This window comes from Sinohyriopsis cumingii, chromosome 8 (genome assembly GCF_028554795.1).
Source record: "Sinohyriopsis cumingii isolate HCF-2022 chromosome 8, ASM2855479v2, whole genome shotgun sequence".
NCBI classification, from domain to species: domain Eukaryota; kingdom Metazoa; phylum Mollusca; class Bivalvia; order Unionida; family Unionidae; genus Sinohyriopsis; species Sinohyriopsis cumingii.
Window position 1 is genome coordinate 103,914,730 of NC_142968.1, and position 21,400 is coordinate 103,936,129.

General features: G+C 38.1%; 1 protein-coding gene across 1 annotated transcript in view; it reads left to right on the top strand.

Annotated features, from left to right (window-relative positions):
• The window catches only part of LOC149794282 (kielin/chordin-like protein), an 88,207-nt gene that overhangs the window by 59,442 nt on the left and 7,365 nt on the right, over nt 1–21,400 (top strand). Inside the window, exons 11-17 of the mRNA XM_089969099.1 lie at nt 1,813–1,906; nt 4,723–4,802; nt 6,425–6,518; nt 7,664–7,758; nt 8,967–9,057; nt 11,310–11,386; nt 17,827–17,917. Coding sequence (XP_089825225.1) covers nt 1,813–1,906; nt 4,723–4,802; nt 6,425–6,518; nt 7,664–7,758; nt 8,967–9,057; nt 11,310–11,386; nt 17,827–17,917 — 622 coding nt within the window. The remainder of the gene's footprint in view (nt 1–1,812; nt 1,907–4,722; nt 4,803–6,424; nt 6,519–7,663; nt 7,759–8,966; nt 9,058–11,309; nt 11,387–17,826; nt 17,918–21,400) is intronic.

Genomic DNA, 21,400 nt, shown 5'->3' on the forward strand with positions numbered 1-21,400 from the left:
ATTGGACGTAGAATCAGTGTACCAAAGAAGATTCTAAGCTCTCGTACCAAGAAACCAATTAAATTCGGTCCACCACAAAAGTGCGACAGACTGCTGCCACTGGTTGTGATGGATGCTCTAAGCCAAGCAAGGAGAGGATCAAAGGATCTCCTAAACTTGCCAAAGGAAATGACGATCATATCACGCTCTTTAATAAAGTTTTGAGAGTCGAGAGGTTAAAGGATATTTACATTAGAGAGCTTCCTGATATCGAACTAGGGAAAGCTCATAGAAGTCCCGTTCTTCTACTACTTTTGTAACTGTTTGACACAATAATACAGTGAAATTATTGACTGAATGCAAAATGTTGAGGAAATTAGTCTTATATTTGAAGAACATATTCAGATATGGCTGTCTTAAGGAAGCCGTTTAAAAAAAGATTCAATCTCGGAAACCTCACCTGGTACAGAAGCTTTTCAAGAAATACATACAAGGGTCCTGGAGAAGTTCCATAGTCATAGATAATAAAACGAATCGCAGCCATGATTTTGCCACACCTAACGGCATCCATACAGATAATATAATCATGGACATTGGTAAAAGATTTTAGAAGGTACCTCACATAAAACTATTTTAGATGTTTCAATATGTGGTGTTCAGTTATATTTTACATTGAATTGCGGCATTAAGTAATGCATCATGGTGCATAATGTCGGAAGGACATAGTTGAGACAACATCCTTGTCTTTCCAGGGATTCCGAACTGATTTTCATTAATATCTAAATCATGGCACACTTGGAAATTTCAGATGTTTAATTTTGAGACAAATCTCAACTTACAATAAGATGAAAATTAACTGGCTTCCTTAGTTTCACAACTGTAAAGGCGTTGTTTTCTTTTCCAGACAGCAGCAACACTTAAAAAATTGCATTAAATCCCTTAAATTGGTTTATTCATTACAATACGACAGCTCCGGTGGCCTAGAGGTTAGAGCGTCCTCCCTTGCTTAAACAAAAAAACCTTTATGCACCTGAAAAGGATTCAGAGAAATTCAACCTATTTTTCTTTTAAATGCAGCCGTTACTATAGCGATAGAACATTTCCATTATTTCTGCTTAAACAGGTGGACAAAGTGTGGCCAAAAGAAGCAAATGACATCCTAAGTGGTCTTTGAATTTCTTTTAAATGACGCTAAATTGGATCATATGTGGTTGAAATTGCTAAAATTAGAAAAAGCTCGACACACCTTAAAAATATTAACAGAATTTCGTCAAGTTTGACAAAATGTCCGTCAAGAAAGCATTGGAAAGTTGTCCAAAACATACCGATTTGCAGAAGATTATGGCAGCCATTTGTAAAAAGTATAAAATTGTCAAATCACTGTTCTGCATAAATGAGTGTGCGTTATTTCTTAATACATTTGATGATCACTTAGATTTGATAAATTTCTAATGTTATACGATTGACCAAGATCTTTTTTGTTACTATTTGGTCAGTTTCCTGGATGGTTCTACTGAAGCCAGACAAGTACATCATTTAAATCGGAATTCGGTGATGAAGTGTTGCCCCATCTTAATCCATTGCAAACAATGCACGGACTTGATTATTGTAATGGAGATAATTATTGCAATCGTGAAAATTCTATTCCGGATATGATCCGTTCCGATAATTTATCATGTTTTAATCCTGTACGTGAAGTTAACATTTTGAGGACATCCTATTTTTTAGTTGTGATAGCAACTTGGTCGTGAGAGTTGTACACATACATATAATATCTAATTCATCGTCGATTTAAAATAGAGGTAGAATAAATTATTTTCTTGTATATTCAAGATCTATGTTCAGAAGGGGGCGACTCAACAACTGTTTGCTTCATTGACCCGTGTGATGTCATTACGTGTCCGGACTTTCCTGAAGCCCAGTGTATGTAAGTAGACCAAATGTTCTCAAGTCTGTTACATAGGATGTAATGATGAAACAGAAAAAAAAGGAAAAGGAAAATGGATGTAAAGTTCACAACTATATTCAGTTGGTAGTAGTAAGCGTAATAACTGGGGGATTATTTCGTGCAGTACCATTATTTTTGTGTAATCCTGTTTTGTGTAATCCTGTTTTCTCCTTTAATGCTGTTTATTCCTACAAGACTTTTTTTTATACCTGCCATCCAACCAACAAGTCCATGATTTAATCAAGGAATGGATACTCACGATCTTGAATCCTTGTCGATGTTAAAGCTGTTAGTTAAAACACTCTTAATGAGCAAACGGCACATCTCCATCGAAATGATCGGATAATATTTTGTACACCAATCCGATTAGAATCTCATCTCCTCTGTCTTGCGGAGAGGATCAGACCACTTAGGGTTCTTGTTCTAGTGACCTATTTTATTACCATAATAGCTAATTTTATCAGCGAATCGGATGAAGTCTTGTATCCTTGTGTTTGGGAGACTGAGCATTATAGCTGAAAAGCATCAGTGTGCCTATCGATTTTATTCACTTTTGATTTTTCTGAAAGCTACATTTCCATTGGCTAACTCCAAAGGTCACAATAACATGACCCATAAGCGCTCGCTGTCAGATCTTCAACCAGGATAGTGGAGATCTGATTTTAATCAGATTGTCTTGTACTCTAATGGGAAAAAACATCGTATAATCTATTGAAAACATTTCGATTTGTAGATTATATCTTTATGCAAAATTAAATGTTTTGGTGGAAAATTTCATCAAGGTAAAGGAAGAAACAATTATGTTCATATCTGGCCTCGTGTTCAGAAAATAATCGAAACGGAGATAAAACACGAGAATTCTCCCGTTAATGTAGTTTTTTTCTTTTGGTCAGAAGTCAATAAAAATCCATTACATCATTTTCCATAGTTAAATGTATATCAGTGACTTCTGCTTTTAACTGAGCATATATAAGAACGTCTGAACATAGAGGTCACTAGATCTTCACTATTCAGTCTTTGGCGAGTAAATATATTTGGGAACATCGACAAACGTTACTCGAAAATCAAGATTGCAGTTGAGAATCGAGAAATGTTGGGTAGGGGTGGAGGGTACGTAAACTAGTTGTCGGGTCTTTGAGTGAAGCCCACGGAAACTTGTTTCCGTTTCCAGGGCGTAATTGTGAACGTCTCGGCAGAAAACTTGCTCTAAGAATCGTACCAATTGTTTTGCACTCGTTTGCTTCCTCGAAGGCGCTAGGTCTGTTCCCTTCTAACCCCGCCCGCTTGTACCGATCCGCCACTGTTTAGGTTAATAAATGTGATGTTCCTGATGGATGGATAGATCGATATAGATTAGATTAGATTGATTGATTCTCACTTAGTTCAGGGTTGTGAATAATTAATATGCCGTTCACTAAGGCTTACAAAAGATGTCTACCTAAGTCGTTAGAGCGTCCGCCTCGAATGCGCAAGGTCGCGGGTTCGAACCTCGACCTAGTCAAACCCAAGACTTATAAAAATGTTAACAGCAGCTGCTTCGCTTGGCGCTCAATATTATGAAGTTAGTGCTAGGACTGGTAGGTCTCGTATCATGAAAATGACTTGGTAGGATGTCACATGTCTGCGTCATGATGTCACAGCGCTAGACATCACGATAAATTGCCACGCTGCACACATCGTAGCGATGTAACTCAAATTGATGGAGCTAGGTTAAAACATACAACACGCGCATAGAATTTCGGTTCTGATGGTGGTGAAAAGCGGTCAACTGTTTCAAGTTTCTACCTTGCTTGAGTATATAAATCTGTGTAGCTCTGGCGCAAGAATCTCGATAAATGACCGTAAATCTCGTTTTCCTTGTTGAACTTCGAGGCGGATGGAGACGTGCGTGACGAAATATCAGTGGGAAAGTTAACCAAAATTTAAACCAAGTGAAAGAGGACCAGGGATATTTAAACCAGCATATCGCATGATGAAGCTAGCCCTAGTTATAAAATTTGTCACGATATCTCGTCTTTGAATCTAAAGATAACCTAGACCTAGCAAAGGTCTTTTTTTTTATCTAAGCGCTTCGTTGTTGTACTGGAGAGCTACATTAAAATCTCCAATATTAATTCTGTTATAATGATGCATGTCGACATTTTTCTCATTCGCTTGATCATAAACGAAAAAGATACCGCGTCCGAATGGCAAAATGTTAATTGCTATTTGTCAGGGTATTGTTGCAATCATTGATATTTGCCAAGTAATTTTAGAACAGTACAAGAGCAAATCCCTCTTTCTGTTTGAAATTCGGTTTGCTTAGGATTTGTCCACACTCTGCAAATAATTGAATTATATAGAAACAAGGGCTTGAACATGTGATGTTTGTTAGTGCCTTTCATAACATTAATTTCTACTAATGAAACACACAGCTATGTATCCGGATTGTTTTGAAATGGTCATGGATATAACCGAGTATATTCATTATCTAATAACGACTTCTGATTGGTCAGTAGTTGGTCATGGATATAACCGAGTATATTCATTATCTAGTAACGACTTCTGATTGGTCAGTAGTTGGTCATGGATATAACCGAGTATATTCATTATCTAATAACGACTTCTGATTGGTCAGTAGTAGGTTAAACGTCAAATGCATAAATGGAATTTCGACTGTTGGTGGAAGTAAAATCCATCTCTTGATGGATCAAATGAACCTAGTTCTTTAACAGTGTGCGTATTCCTGCTTGATTTTTTAACATTAATGAGGCTTTACAAGCATATTATAGTTTCTTTCCATGTTCATTTTACAGACCTAACTACTGTAATGGATGCTATGCCTCATTCTTTGTTGGGTCCAAAAATGTCACAAAGATGTGTGAAGGCGATGATGGTAAGTCCTATATTTTGGTTTCAAATTTTGATCGGTATGGTTAGTGTAGTTATATTTGTGAAAAGACCTGCATGTACATGCATTTGTAAAACTGTAGATCCGAACAGATTTTATCCTTTTCTTTCGTGCATGTTTTCAACCGAAGAAAGTTGTATTGTAAATAAAAGTAGTGGACTGAAAAAGATGGTTCTTGACTATAAAATAGGGATGTTCTTTTACGAGTGTCAGTTAAATCTTCCTGATTTTAACCGGAATCATCTTGTTCGTACACTTGAACATTCGTATGGATTCTTTGGAAGCTCTTTTGTATTCTCAATTATTCAGCTTCATTCATACACTTAAGGAGTGTGTAGAAAAGATTTTCCTAAATAATTTTATTTGAGACCATACTGTATATGACAAGACAGTGGCTTATTACGCCCCTCATGTAGTATTACTTAATACCGGAGAAGGTGGACAATTACAATTTAAATAGCTCTGATCACCCAGTCAGCAAAGCCGATGGTCTAGATGTATAAACATCTCAAGGTGAAAGGTATAACACTTCAATAAAATATATCAAATGTATTCAACAATTTCTTATACAAAATTCAGTCGCAATTTCTTTCGAATAAATGCAGTCAATGACCTCTTCAGTTGCCATACGTGTGCATGAAGCATCAGCAAATTTCCTCACAACGTGACATGGTCGAGTATTAATTAATCGGGCTTTTATTTTAGATTACTATTTGTGTAAGCTTATACCAGACAAAGAAGCTGCTTACTGTCCACATAAATGACTTAAATAATTCTTCTAGAATGAATATTGTTACCTGCTGCAGCCATTCAGTCAGTGAAACTAAGAATAGATTCCTGTATGTGTCATAACAGGTTATGACTCCTTAGTGTCATAACAGGTTATGACTCCTTAGCTCTGACCTTATGTGGAATGACTTCTGGACTGGAATCGCGTGATCAGCTAAATGTTGACCACGTGACAAAACCCTTGTGTACAACGGCGGAAGCTCATATCCGGAACTATGATTCAACACTGGTTTCCCCTCCATGATTTCAGTAGCAGCTTATTTTCTTATATCGATTCATTGATTCATTGACATAATCCTTGCTTAGTTTCTCCAGTATTTGTAAGCACGGCTAAGACTTGTGAACTAAATGCAAGGCATGGTAATTATTTCTTGACCTTGATTTGTTTATAGTCTTTTAGTGAAGTTACTTGCAGTACTGAAAACCAGAAATATACTAATGGAACGTTGAAAATCCGACTATATCGTTTGGAATCTGACACAAATACAAAAGTTAACCGGACTAACGTACGAACAGACGGACAAAGTTAAAGATACATGGTAGCGGGGCCATATACGAGTGTACCATTTCATACAAGAAATGTATCATGCAGAAAAGAAAGCAGTTTTAAACTATCATGCAGAAAGATAATAGTCTTAAAAGTTTCCATATTCTTAGTTTCCGTACTCGGAACGAAAGCAGTCTCAAAGTTCCCATATAGGGAAATAATGCAATCTTAAAGTTTCAATATTCGGAGGGCAATACCAGTATAACGTATTTCCAAATTCTTATCTCCCAAGAAGGAAGATATTGTAGTAGATATATTTTTCCGTTTACAGAACCGCCTTGCCCAGAAGGTATTACTCGTGTAGACTGCAAAGTCGATCCTTGTGAAGTCACGAAATGTCCCCAGTATCCTAGTGCACGTTGTGTGTAAGTCTCCAATATTCCATTCGTATTCTGTCTTTTCTATGTAATATGCTGGTAAAACATAATTACACGGAACAAGTAACCTTGTCGTGTATTGGCAAAAATGTTCCAGGCAAAACTAAAGACAAATTTGTGTCAGTATTAATGCTTAAAATACCTTTCCACTCGTGGCCGATCTATTTTCTTTTACATTAACGAGCCATGTATTTTGAGTAAGTTTTTGTAACTGTTTTAGGATTGGTATGCAGTCTATTGCTCGAAAATGCCCTGAGAACCACAGAACATTGACATTGTAATTAGTAGTATCATAGAACCAAAGCAGTTAACTTAATGCATATCAACTATCGAATCATGTCCTGTTCAAAACTTGTATCCGAATTGTCCCTGAAGTTGTGCAAATCCACATCGCAAAAGGAATCGTACCGTACCAAGTCGATTAGTGTTGTTGATAGCCGCACATGTATATCGAATGAGAGGCCCTGACCTTCGTTTTGCAATTGAAATGATCCATACTATACTGTCGTGTCATGGAAACGTTTTCAGTCGTGAGAAAGAGCAATGTCTAAAAGCAAGTAAATTTTGGATCTTGATATGTTGGTCGAAGCCACGCACAATGTAGTTTCTATATCATGATGTAATTCAAAGTATTTCTTTCGCATAAAATAGTATTTGTCACAAAATAAGAGTTTTCGTTGCACAATCACCAGGTTGATGTTTGTCAGTGAAAAATAATCAGTGCTATCACGTGTATTTTACAAGCGGTTTATCTGTAACATTATAATAAAGGCAGAAAAACTGAGAAGTGGACGTTTCTTTCAGCACGATCGCTACTAAAACAACGGAATGCATCGATCATAAATTTGAAAATGTCATTGAATAACAGTAAAAAGATGGCATGTGAATAAATACCAGCTAATGCTTAGTCAGTGCAAATATTACGTCAATAATCAACTTCATCTAGCAGTACTGATTGATTGATGAAAGGGTAGAAATCGAATATTTTTCTCGCTAATTCAGCGTAATTGATTCCTTGAAAATTAAAATGTAATGTATTCCTTGGCAAGCTCGTTTGCCCGTAGTTCATTATTCATTGGCTTTACCTGTTTTTATGTGGATAATCGAAAATGATTACCGTATTCTTCTTACAGACCTAACTACTGTGGTGGCTGCTATGCCCAGTTTTTTGTTGGAGAAAAAAATGTCACCGAGAAGTGTCGAGTGTCACACAATACTAAAAGTGTCGGTAAGCCCTATATTTTGGTTTCGAATTCTGATTACTTTCAATTGCTATTTTAGTTGCATTTAAGTGAACACTTGCATGTAATTATAATTGCAAAATGATTATTCCGAAGAGAGCGTGTTCTTCTACTTTGCGAATTCACCCCAAAGAATGCAGATCGAGTATTGCTCTGAATGAGTTGGGCAAGCAGATAGAAAATTTGTGAATTTTCTTCATTGAGAGCGCTTGGAAAATCTACCTCACAAGTACAACTAACACTTCATCTAGAAATTGTAACATCTTTGTGGATAATTTTGTCTCGGATTCATGATAGCTGATTAAATTTGATTTTCCTCCATTGCAGTTGCCACGTCAGCCTCACAAATGCACTATAGGAATGGTTGCAGATATTATTTCCCGAATATGTGGGACAAATTTGATAAATTTTATATTTTTTTCAGGTACCAGACTAATTTGTTTACAGTGGGTGAAGCTTCAGTATTGTGATTTTATCTTAATCCGTGTGCTTTGGTACGACATGATTTATGGTGTGTATGAAGTTGTAATAGACACGAAAATGCTTTAAAAAATCTTACTTGCGTGTCATTTATGCATGAGCACATTAGTAATGAGATGCGTGTAATGCATTGTCATTAAGGCTCGATATGAAGTTTACGTCTTTCCAGTTGTTACAAATAAATTTGATGCCCCGAGTGGTCTAAAGCGCTTTCCTTTACGGATCACTGCCATCTCACATGTCTGCGTGGGCTAGAGTTTCGGATTCGGCCAATATGGGTATGTGAGAAAGCTTGCCAGTAGCTTTTCGTGGGTCGGTGAATCTTCCCGGGGTTTTCCCGGGTTCTTCCTCCACCATTAATACTGGCCGCCATGTATATCGTATCGTGTGCTGAAAAATGGCGTTAAACCCTACAACAACAAAGTTTAGAATGTACTGATAGAATATGGATGCCCACCAAAGCGCCTGGAAGCAGATTTAAACGCAACACGTAAACGGACCAAACATGTTTTATGAAAAGATAGAGAAATGTAAATTCATGTGCTTTTTTATTATGGATGGGGAAATTGTGTGAAACCTTGCCTCCAACAAATTTATCAAAGAGAAATCCAATCCATCTTAAATTTCCATTCTTAATAGGATATCACAGGTATGATACATGTCCATTCTTACTACTCTAGTAAAATGACATTTTAAGATGTTTTTACATTGACAGAACTTTGTCCGGATGGTAGCTTTCCAGTAGATTGCCTAGTCGATCCTTGCAAAGACGCCAAATGTCCTCAACATCCCCGTGCACTCTGCGTGTAAGTCTCTAATACATTTCTCTATTATCTGTCATTTTGTGTGTTATGTATATCTAGAGTGTGTGTTTTACCGTGATTGAAAGTAATGCCTACCTGATTTTTGTGACAATTCTAATCAGTAAACAATGTTAACTTCGATTTAGGTTTAAGACATGGGTTTTTCTCTATGAAAGTCTGATGCATTTAGCTCAAGTGAAATTAGTATGTATAAGATTTGGGAAACAATAATTCGTTCCTGTTTTATGATTAGCCTGTGGAATTTGTAATTGTGTTCAGATATAATTTGAGAGAAATTATTTAAATTATTCATTTGAGTTGCAAAGTACTCATTGACATTTTGGAATAGAACTTCGTTGCGGATTAAGAACTCGTCCAAAGGCATTCTGGGTTATATCATTGTGATACATTAAGACACTGAAGACTCTTGGAATTCATTCGGAACATGCCATACTTTTGGATCTATGATATAACCTTCAGGGTTATTTGAACATAATTCACAATACTTTGCGTCTTTTGAATTTTTACTTTTTTTCTTGGGAAATACATTACTTGTTCATTTTTACTAAAATTGTTGGTTTTTCTTTTCTGGTACATGATTTAAGACCATAGAGTCGGAGCAAATGAACTAGACGTTCACGAATTTCATTATCCAGAAACCTAATAAATTAAACCTGATATAAAAATCTAAATTCTTTGTATCTTCCTTATCATTGCTTATTATTAGGTTCATATTCTAGAATTTTCAGACATTATTTAGCTGACGTATGCTTTATTTACGCTGTGTTTTCTGATCAAGGGTATTGCGATTAGTTCCTTTATGAAAAATATGCTTGCATTATATGGGGCCTTTTATCTTATATATGTAAGCTATCTATCTTTGACTGTCCATATACTTTGAAAGATTTTATACAGTATCAAGAAATCAATTTCATTGGAAGATTTTCCTTACGACAGTTCGAACATAAGTTCAGTCTACATCCACATCATTCTACTCTTGTACTAAAAATATTCCAACAAACTTAGTGTATGTGCTATTTCAATTAACGTATCCGTTTATAGCTATATTGTATTTTAATGATTATTTGTTTGATTCTGGAGAACCAGTGCTTGGAAGATATTTCCTAAATATTAACGTAAGTATCTTGGGGAATATCCATATATATAAGTAGTTCGTAATATGATCAGGAAAGAAGTTTGTATTGAACGTTTGGGTTTTGTTTTATAGTACGTGGCATGAAATACCAATCTACGGCTTTGAAAAGTGTACTGATAAATCATACGACCATGAGACGAAAAAAGTCCTTCAAGTGTGAAATTAGTATCCTGCATTTAAGGTCATTCGTATGATTATAGTGGAATTGTGTGGTATTAGCACGTTTAAAAACCTTTATTTGACAAAGAATGTTGTTTTGAAGTCTAATCGAAAAAATTGGAAATACCAACTTCAAGACAGCCTCAAAGATGTATTCGACTTGTTTGAATCGCTTGGTTGTCAAGTGTTGTAAACCCCTTTGTATTACTAGAATCTATTTCTTCAACATGGTGCAATAAGTACAACTGCGTAGTATTACCCCGATCGTGTTACAGATGGCCGTACGTCCCGTGGATTGATCTCTTGAATTTGTCGTCTTAATGCAATGTATTGAATACAAAATCATTAGAACACCTTTTTCAGCGATTACATTTAATTGCTTTAACAGCCTGTTCTAGGACTGCATTATATCGGCATGCTCTTCAAATAGATTCACGGATTTGAGGCCAATAGGAACTGTTCGTTGGTAGTAAATCGCACGTAGCTAGAATAATTTGGTTTTCCTAAGGCCCGGACCACATGCTATTAATCTTCTGTTATTTTCGAGTTATTGAAGTATTTCCAGAAACTGAGAAATGTTACGTTTTTCACAACTTTTCACAAAACAAAACACACGCTCTTTGTGAATTGTATTTATCATTGAATTTGATAATTATTAATCGAATAACAATTTATTATATCAATGAATAAAAGACGGCTACTGATTTGTCAATAGCATTGAGGTTGACAATGTCATCACTTGCGGTATTTATTGCCTAAAAAGTCGAAATTCATAATCATTATTCACTCATTTCGATGACAAATATTCAAATGTAATCCATCTCTTCGCAAGTCTGTCGAATTTTCGCTTGTATGTGTGCATGTTCCCTATTAGGTGTGCTGTTCCTGCTTTTAAATTATAACGATGGTTAAAAGGCGGAGAGTATCATGTCATTTTTAGAGCTAATTTCTGCGGTGACTGCCATGCCGAATTCTTCCTTGGGAAAAGAAATGTCACAGAGAAGTGTCTAGTCAGTCGTAAGTCCTACATTTCGTTTCGAATGAATATCACACATGGAATTGCTATTTGTTTTATTAATGCAAAGTGTCGTGTCATAAGTTTGCAAAACTGATTCTTAGGAGACATTGTCCTTTTACCTTGAGCATTATTTCAGTCAAAAAGATTGAGAAAACGAAATGATAAACTATAGAATAAACAAACGTTCATTATTTGCCAGGAACTATAGGAAAATCTTCCTGATAAAGAATACAACCAACTTGCGCATTAAATTGCAAGATGTTTATTCATATTTAGTTTTCAGATTTGTAATATTTTTTATTGATTCTGCTCCTTAATGTTTTATTGCACGTCTCTGGACCTCATAACTGCATTTCTTCTAATACGTTACCCAATCATAGTACCCTGGGAGGACTACTACTACCTCGCAGATCCAGCCCACCCAGATACTACTTTTAGTTAAAGAGAGCTAAAAGTTGAGTGCCAACCTATTTGGCTTTCGGACAGAGTGATCTCCCTTAAAATAAGACTTTGCGGCACAGTGTAAGAATATCCCAGTTGTAACTTCCGCTCGTGCTAAGAAGTATGCTCTTGTCACGAAAGACTTCGCAAAACAAAGAAGCTAAGTGGAAGATATACCAATACAAACAGAAGTTTTTAACTTCTAAGGAAAGTATACTCAATCTATATTTCCATATTTTTTCTGTTTCTATGAGAGTTCGGCCTATAAAAGTTGCTAACACATTGCCGTCGCCACAAATTCAGGTACTTGCACATGGAGCCCAAGCTACTTCATTCAGTTCGGGCTATACTTATTTTATAAGTGCAAATCTCTAGTGCTTATACAATTCCTATACATGTAATTACATTACGAACGGGTACATATCGGCGAGTTTCTGTCCAAGGCTTTTGTAGCATCCGGGCTCCAACTGTAATGTATTACTTTTACGGGCGGTCTCTGAGTCTTTATCCATACAAATATAGTCTGAAAATACATATTATCGCACCTACTGGGTACGTTTCTATAACGGTGCCTCAAAACCCTTTTATGCGAAGTTTGTGTGCGTGTAATGTAGACATTCGTGTTCATTTCTGTATTTCTTCCGCTCTAGTTGGACAAGAACAGATCAGCGCTCCAAACATTGCTTATTCAGTCACCTCATGTCCATGCATGTTTCTATAGGCGACACTCGCGTTATGTTTATCTGCATAAATTGTAATACTTGAATTCATATTTATGGAGCAACCATCATTTGGTATAGCTATGTGCCTACACTATATTCAGACATTACCTGTGCGGGTTCACGGTTCATAAACAGGTGATACTGACCTTATTATTTACCTGTATGCTTCTTTCCTTTATTAGACTGTGATCAATGTCTGGGGCACCATTATAATAATTTATCTCTGCACGGACACGATCTGTAACAGCTCCGGCACCCACGTTACCACCACAGGTCTCTGCAATTTGGAGCTCCTCCTACATTACCTCCTCTGGCTTCGACTTGATTCCTCTTGCGGAACAGCGAGGGCAGAGCTAACAGCCAAGTGCCCTCTCATTCAACAGACATATGGACAGGTTACATGGTTCAAATATACCATAACGCGTCCCAGTTATGATCATAATGATATTCTTCACACAGATGACCCATTTCCGTTTCGACCGACCAAGTCGTATACTCCGGTTAATGAAAGGCCAAACATCATTATTACGGGCGGAATCAATAACAGCCCGGCTTCCAGTACGTCGAACTCAATTTTTGCAGATATGGACAGGAACCAGTCTAACCCTCATACCACCTCGATACATCCATTCGGCACGGTGGCATAAATGATCCTTCACGCATAAACATATGTCATGCATAAATAATCCTTCACGCATCAACTGATGTCGCTTCGTAATTCCACTACTCTGCCACGAGAGTCGATTTCTAATTCAGGGATTCAGCCAATGCGGGTACATGAGAAAGCTTGCCAGTAGCTTCTCGTGGTTCACCCAGAATACATCAGGGCGTTCTGAGTTTAGTGATTGACAGACCTCGTCACTCTCGCCAGCATGGTCTCTAGAGTTAAGAGACCTTAACCTAACCTCGCACAACGAAGATACTGTTCTCCCGTACTGTAATCTCTTCACTGTTCGATGACGTGGGAAGATTCAGCCTTCCAAGCCTCCGTTGAGTATGTTTTCTGCCCCCGGAGTATTGTCCTTCTGTGGCACTAAAATGACAATCTGGACCAGCGCATCAGTATATGTTCATGTTATGACGCAGTGGAAGAGTCCTTAATTTTCTCCCCCAGTCTGGAAGAGTTGCAAACGTTTTGACCAGCCTTCGTCATCAGTTCGTTGGTTCGACTATTGCCACCCACTCACGCCACAGGTCTTTTCATCGGAAACCAAACAGTTGATAGTGATTTAGGCACTTTCTGGATGAAACAGCAACACTTCACATGTATGGATCGGATGGCCTCTGTTGACACTCGGCAGTTAGTGTGAAATAGCGTTGCCGCAACTTCGTTTTTTGACTTTGGTTTTCTCTTTATATCTTCCACCAGACGAAACAGCTTAGAACACAAGGGAGTCGGTCTCAAGAATGGCCGGAGTGCGGAACGCAAATCGGTGTCCCCTGCACTTACCTGAAGGACCACTATAAGACCAAGCTAAGAGCATAGCCTTTATCCTCTAACATTCTGTTCAACGTCCCGATTGATGACATCTGCGAAGAAGCCATCAAGCAGACACGAATCCGTCCCTCCTACAACGTCAATATAGCGATAGTACGGGAAGGCAATAAACATACGCAATGCTCAGTCATGAGACACGAGCCAAAGAAAAATCTCTCCTATCGAAGGGCCACCCATCGAAAACATTTGTTTGCATACCAAGCAGATAATAGCACAGAGCGTTCTAACGTTCGCTCCACACCTTTACTTCGTGCCAACGGCAAACCCCTCTAGTAGTCTGCCTAAACGTCCTCAATCCATTCATCTACGCCCCTTGGTTCCCACTGGAAACAGCACTGCACAGTTTGAACATGATTCACGAGGAGACTTTGCCATCGCTGTGGACTTGAACGGCGTTTGCATTGTCTCTATCCACAAGGCTCCCAGGGTGTTCCTGCGCCTACATCATCGTATACAATTTCAGGGTACTGCAACAGGCGCTCGACGTCAGCCCCTGGGTTTTCACTAGTCTCACGAATCGAGTAATGGCGGATGTCCGGACCATAGATATGTCGGCAACATCAAGTTACTTGGACATCCTTCACCAACATCAGTAAGATAGCGCCAACAAAACTAGTGTTTCCAATCTGGACTTCTCATCTACAAGGAAAATCCGACCTGGTACCATCTAGATTTGTTCACTTGTATGGAGTTCAATGCACAGGCAACATTTCGTCTCCCTCAGGATCGGTAATTGAAACGACCAATGGTGGCACCTTAAGTTCGAGAAAATTGTCTCCAAAGGAATCCCTTCGCCTACCTGGATTGCTCAGTGTGGCAGCGTACCTCCTGGTCCTATGTCTCCTCCAACTGCATTGCAACTGTTTCTTCTGGTTACGTTTGCATACTGGACCATCCTCCCACACTCGACACCAAACTGAAGTACCTTCTACGGAACTGTGAGCAACCTCACTTTGATCACGGCAATCACACATCTACGTGTCCACCCGCTCGAGATTAATCTGTACAAGGCAAGTACGAAAGGCTGGGGAGCCCACCTACCACCTTTCTTCTGGGCCGCTGCGGTATATGCTCAATGTAGAACATTTTTATCAATACTTCCGGAATGAACGGCCGTTATGAAAGATCTTCGCCCGTGGCAGGAATATTTGCTTGGCAAGGGAGTTCTCATTGTGTCCGACAACTATAGTGGTGACTTGCCTCGAACGACAAGGAGGAACCGAATCCTAGAACGGTGATTAAAATTCAGCCACAATAAAGTCTCAGTCTCCAGACCTTTGCGTCATTGTGTGAGACGTTCTGAAGTTTTGGCATCAACAGAGCCACATATTCCACATATCCCTGGACGACTCAACGTCTTGGCCAAATAGTCTCTCCATCTGTTCTCACTCAGATCTGTACCCAATGAGATCGATCGTTGATGGGCCTGTTTGCGACAAGGTGGAATGCTCAACTCCCATCCTTCGTCTCTTCCTTCCCGGACTCGACAGCTTGGGTAGTCGAAGCCATATCGTTGGATGAAACCAATCTGAACGCATATACATACCCTCCAACACCTGATTCCAAATGTGACACAAAGCTATGATATCGTCATATCGCCTCATCCTCATCGCACTAGTCTGATGGGAAGAGTTGTGGATCAATGACCCCATTAATCTTGCATCGGAAACCTCGCGAAAATTCGAATTTTCATTCATCTACTCAAACAACCACCACAGTATTTGAGTCGTCTTTGTTTAGAACTCACGAACGTGCACGTCTGAATCATCTCAAACAGGCCCTCAAACTTAAATAAGTTTTGGAACTTTTCGTGGAGAAAATTGCTTAGGCGCAACAGCGATCCATTCTGAAAGCATATGAATTCAAATGGCAGTTTTCACCCAGTGGTGCGCAAACGAACATATCTTGCCTCTCAGGGCATCGATACCGCAGATATCTAATTTCCTCCTCTGGATCTTCGAAGAAAGCAAGTTAGCATAAAGTATGACTAAAAGTTAACGTTCCACGATCGCCGACACTTTTCGGCGTCATGGAAGAGAATATATGGGACATACCCAGTACGTGTCCGATCTTCTCGCCAACTTAGGGTATAAACGGCCAAAAATATTAACTCTTAAGACACCTTTCGAACCGATTTCGAGGGCATCTCTGATGCACCTTTCCCTATAATACCTTCTTCGTCGTGACTTTAGCGACTGCAGAGGTAGAAGTTGCGGAAATTCATGCCCAAAAAATTAATGCCCTATCAGCAGATCTGAATTACATGCAAGTTCCGACAAGACGGGTCATGACGGAATAGCCTTTCATCGACAAGAATAGTCTTTCGCTTTCAGTCTCTCTTTCTCGGGTAGCTGAACATTTATCATGAATCCTGTCTCATCTATACCCATCAACTAAAGACCACATACAAGACCCTGGTCTGGGCTTTCAGATGATACTTTAACAAGAACAAAGCCGTTATGTCGAGGCAGATCACGCCTCTTTCTAGTTCTTGTAAAAGGACAGGAAGATCTAGCAGAACAATCTCGTCCTGTAGTAAGGGGGTATTCACATATGATATAGGGAAATAACCCTTACTCAAAAAACTTGTTATGCTCATGTCTTGCGATGTTTGAGCAGTTGCCACCAACCTAACATCAGACCGGAACTGTTCGCTAACCAGCATCATTTAGGCTGTTGGATGGAGATCCGAGTCCACATTCTCTAGCTGTTATCCACGAGATCTGTAATCGCAGAGGGTCCAGTTCAATATGATAGGACTTGTATCAGCAGCTCATTAGGTAACACTAGTAGATCGATCGACAGCTGATTATGGTACGGCTTCACGACTTCTGCTGCATTTGCGGCGTAATTTGTTCCATTTAGAAGCCGCGTCTCGACAGATGAGGTATCATCCAGTCGGGTTACCTAGACGTTGTTTCAAATACCTTAGGGGACCGGATATGGCATCTCTGGGGTATCTTATGTACCTCCTAGTAAAACGTTTCTTCACGAATACTTGCCCAATGATAATACAAATACATACTTTCAGTAGTTGCATCCATTGAGGGGGTGCCTTCGGCTCCAGTAGTAACTGATATAACCTTAGGCTTTGCCGCCAAGTGTTATACCCAATGGTAGATAACTCTGACGGACCGCCACGTACATCGGCATACAACTTTTAGCTCCCTTAAGCTAAATGTAGCATCTGGGAGGGCTGGATTTGCGAGGTAGTAGTTATTCTAAAGTATTATGATTGGGTAAGTATTTTCGAAAAAACGTACTTTACTAGGAAAAATGTTTCATGAATGCGTGCACTACATTACTTTCTGAAAAATATGAAGGACAACATGCATGCTGTAATATTTTCCAGGAACGAGGCTGTATATCACAAAGTATTTGTTGAAATTTTGCCATTTTCTGCGCTTTTTCTGAGATATCTTAATATGGATATATGAAATTTAATGTTTTAAACTTGTGACACACGAACACGCTGAAAATTGTCCACAGTAATAACTTGCATGATCATTATTTCTTTATTCTTGAAGCATATATAAATCAGCATTTAAATGCATGCATGGTTTGGCCACTAGTTCGGGACATATTTATTTATGGCATATTATTAAAGCCGTTATTAATATCGAAAACATGTACACACCCGAGTCTGGAAAGTGAATGAAACAGGTCCTAAAATTTCCACACACAAAGGACGATCAGAGATGTGATGAATGGCTATATTCTCGGAGCTCTAGAGGAGAACGGACGTATAATTATATTGGATTTATTTTCACATTGACAGAACTTTGCCCAGATGGAAGACCTCCAGTAGCCTGCCTAGTCAATCCTTGTGAAGTCACGAAATGTCCCCAACATCCACGGGCACGCTGTGTGTAAGTCTTTAATAGCAGCCCTGTAATCTGACTTGTTATGCACTATTCGTCAAAAACAATTACTGTTGCACACTCCAACATATTCTTGTGATTTATCTTGAAAACTTAACTGCCTATCTGATTATTGTCATTATTCTAAAATCCAAAATTGTTTTATTTCCTTTTCTTCCATAGAATGAAGTTCATGTCAATTAATATTCGGATTATTCCTAGCTAATCTGTCTTGTATTTCTAAGTAATGTATCCGATTCCTGGCATTACGATTTTGTCGGTTTCTTGATAAAAAAATCTTTAATAGACCCCCTAATATATCCGTGTATGTAAGATGTCCTTTCCTCCATCAACTGATATGAAATCCATGTAATACGTCTTAAATTAGTGTACACCATTTCAAGCAAATTACATCACATTTAGAAGTGTTTCTAACGGTAGCTCTTAGAATTTGTCTAAATTCATGTGATTATTTCACCATTGTGAAGCGTGCAATTTAATTACTAAACCCCATTTCCGCCATGGTGAAGAACGTGCAATAGGCTGTCCTCGAAATGATACTGTATTACATATAGGCATACCTTCCATGAACGGTATTATGAATTTCTTCGTCTTTTCATTGCAGTTCATTCAATGAAAAACCAACAGGGCACCTGTTTCAGCTTGTATATGTAACTTGTATGATGATTGTTTCTCCATTAATTTTAGATTATCAGAATAGTGCAGTATTTTTACATACTCCACTGATTCATACTGCACGATACGTATGAAAAAATATCTTTCAGTAAGAACTACTACTGATTGCAAACAATGTACTCATGTAACATATGTTGGAGCTTTTGATTTGTTAGGTTTGTCTGTGGATGAGCTAAACACGTTGTTTGGTCCTTTCAATCCAACAAACGACTGATATTTACAAACTCCACACAACAGACGCGATACGTACAGTATTTAAAATACCATTATGATTATTTAAAAAACTTGTTTATTGAGAACTGTTCGGAACAGTTCTGAAATCGAATCGTTCAAACAATGACCAGTGCTTTTAAGGGTCTATAAAAACTGCACAGAGAGGCATATTAATACCAAGGGCTATCCACTCTCGCTCGGACACGTCTCATTTTACAAGCAAGTTCAAACATTACATTCGAAAACAACAATGCAACTGAAGAAGGCGGGTTTTGGTAGAGAAGCAAAAGCCTCAGATCCCATAATTCAAGATGACGAGGAAGCCACATTTCCCTCTGGTGAAATGGACTATCGCATACTATCTGCTTTGCAATTTTCCCAGTTTAACTTTTGTGACAAACGTTGGATTTATAGCAAGTCATACAGGTCATGAAAATGGCTAGAGTTCCTTCAACAAAGAGCTTGCAATTGATAGCGCATACCAATGACCTGTAGGTGGTGATAACAATGGCAATAAATATATTTGCCTATCTGTATCTTGAGATGCCTTAAATATCCATTTTTAGTTATTTCTGCTAATCGGAATTAGATTCCAAAAATTGATCCTCTGCACGAAATTTCAAACAAGACTTTGCAACACTCCTAAACGAGATGACTTTAATATTAATAACAAATATTTAATCCGGAATCTTTAGTTTGTCAAAAGAAGTTTGGTATTTTCTGAACTATTAATGACGAAACAGAAGCACGTGCTTGCATCAAGGCCAGCCCATCTTAACCACATTTGCATCGTACGAAATTAACCAATTAGCCATCCAACTTAGACCATCACAGCTAGCAATACAGAATTTAGTTGGATCGACAGAAAAACAAAATCCCAAAATTCCATTACCAACTTTAAAAGTTTCACGACGCGGTCAATCACAATACGAATCTAAATTTCAGTTTTAAGTAGACTAAAATGAGGTTAAATTTTAAACGAAAAACTGAACGCGCGATACGATAACAAAGTTCAAAAATCGCTGGGCGTTACGCATGAATACTGTTACTGGCTTTTCAAGTACGGTTTTGTATTTACTTTGGAATATAGAAGAAAATCAGTTTAATTCCTATTGTGTTCTTTTTATTATTCAGCATTGGGCAGAAAAACAGAACGTGTATATAAAAAGCGTTAATACAATTGTACAGGAAAATAAGAACTAGTTTTTTTTGTTCTGAGCTATACTGTCCTCATAACGTCGAGCAGCATAACCCGGAAACACTCGCTATAGTTTCTCAAACAAAAGCAGTAACCTATAATTATTTAGCATCATTTTACTAGCTGAAGTACAGACATTATCATTTTAACAGTAAACCATCCTAATTCAATGTCATTTCGAATTGTCCATTATCTGTGAAGACCATTTTCGTGTACGGATGTTTCTTCTAGTGTCCCAAGTGTCGGCACCATTTTGAATTCCAAGTAGAGAAAGACTGTTGCAACCAAAATAAAATAATCCGAACGCACCATCTTTAACGAACATGTCTGAAGACACGCTTTCATTCTAAAGCTTTATTCACTTAATCCGACAGTGAGCTTTGCACCTTGGTTTTTGGATTTAACTGAAGAGGCTATATCTACCTATATCATATCATGTATGGTGTTTATACACTCGTGTGTTGTTTGTACATGGGAACAATACAGATCTCCAACCCCAGGTCATCAACGGAAAGTTCACGATGGTGCGAATAGTGATATATCTCTATAGTATGACTTTATTGGGAGTCCACAGTAAAAGTCTTAGCCGCGTGCATGATAACTGCTTCATCATATAATAATCGAACATTGTTTCGCATAAAATGGTGTTGGTAAAAATCTACCTGAACAAATCTAAAACAAATGGTACAATCATTTGGATGTTCTTTGTTAGGAGGAAGTTATTCTTTGCTATCGCTGACATTTTGCATAAAGTTTTACGTGGACTCTGATCATAATTATTTTTCATACAAGGTCTCTACATTTTTGTATCAGTACTGAACTTTCCACTGTCTGAATATTAATCATATATTAATCTAAAATAACTTCAAGATTAATTTGCGGTAACGTTCTTGTCAAAGGTTTTTCGTTAATTTATTGAGAAGCTGGACTGGAAACAAAGCACCGTGCAATGAGTCAGATTTCACTTCCGGATCAGCATCAATGCCTCTTTACTAGCTTTGCACGTCGCCGACATGCAGACACCCAAACCACAATGCTCAGATTCTAAATAAAAACTACCGTTAAATCAATACCAGGAATGTCTAAATCTAACTCGTGTACTACCACCAAAATAAGAAGGGCAAGATGCTGTCAAAATAGACTCGGATTGCATCGATGTAATAACTGATCCTACCTAGTATATGTATAACGTTAACATAATGGCAGATTTCTGGTTGCGTTAGTTGGAATATTTCGATTTTCTTGGCCTTAACTACATTCATGGAAATCTTCTATAATTGCTGAATTGTATTAATAAAGGCCAGAAACTTTGAGAACTAAATGCTGTAAGTTTATTCAAAAGTATTGTATCTCACAAAACAAAAGCACAGCGCTGTTTCCGGGTT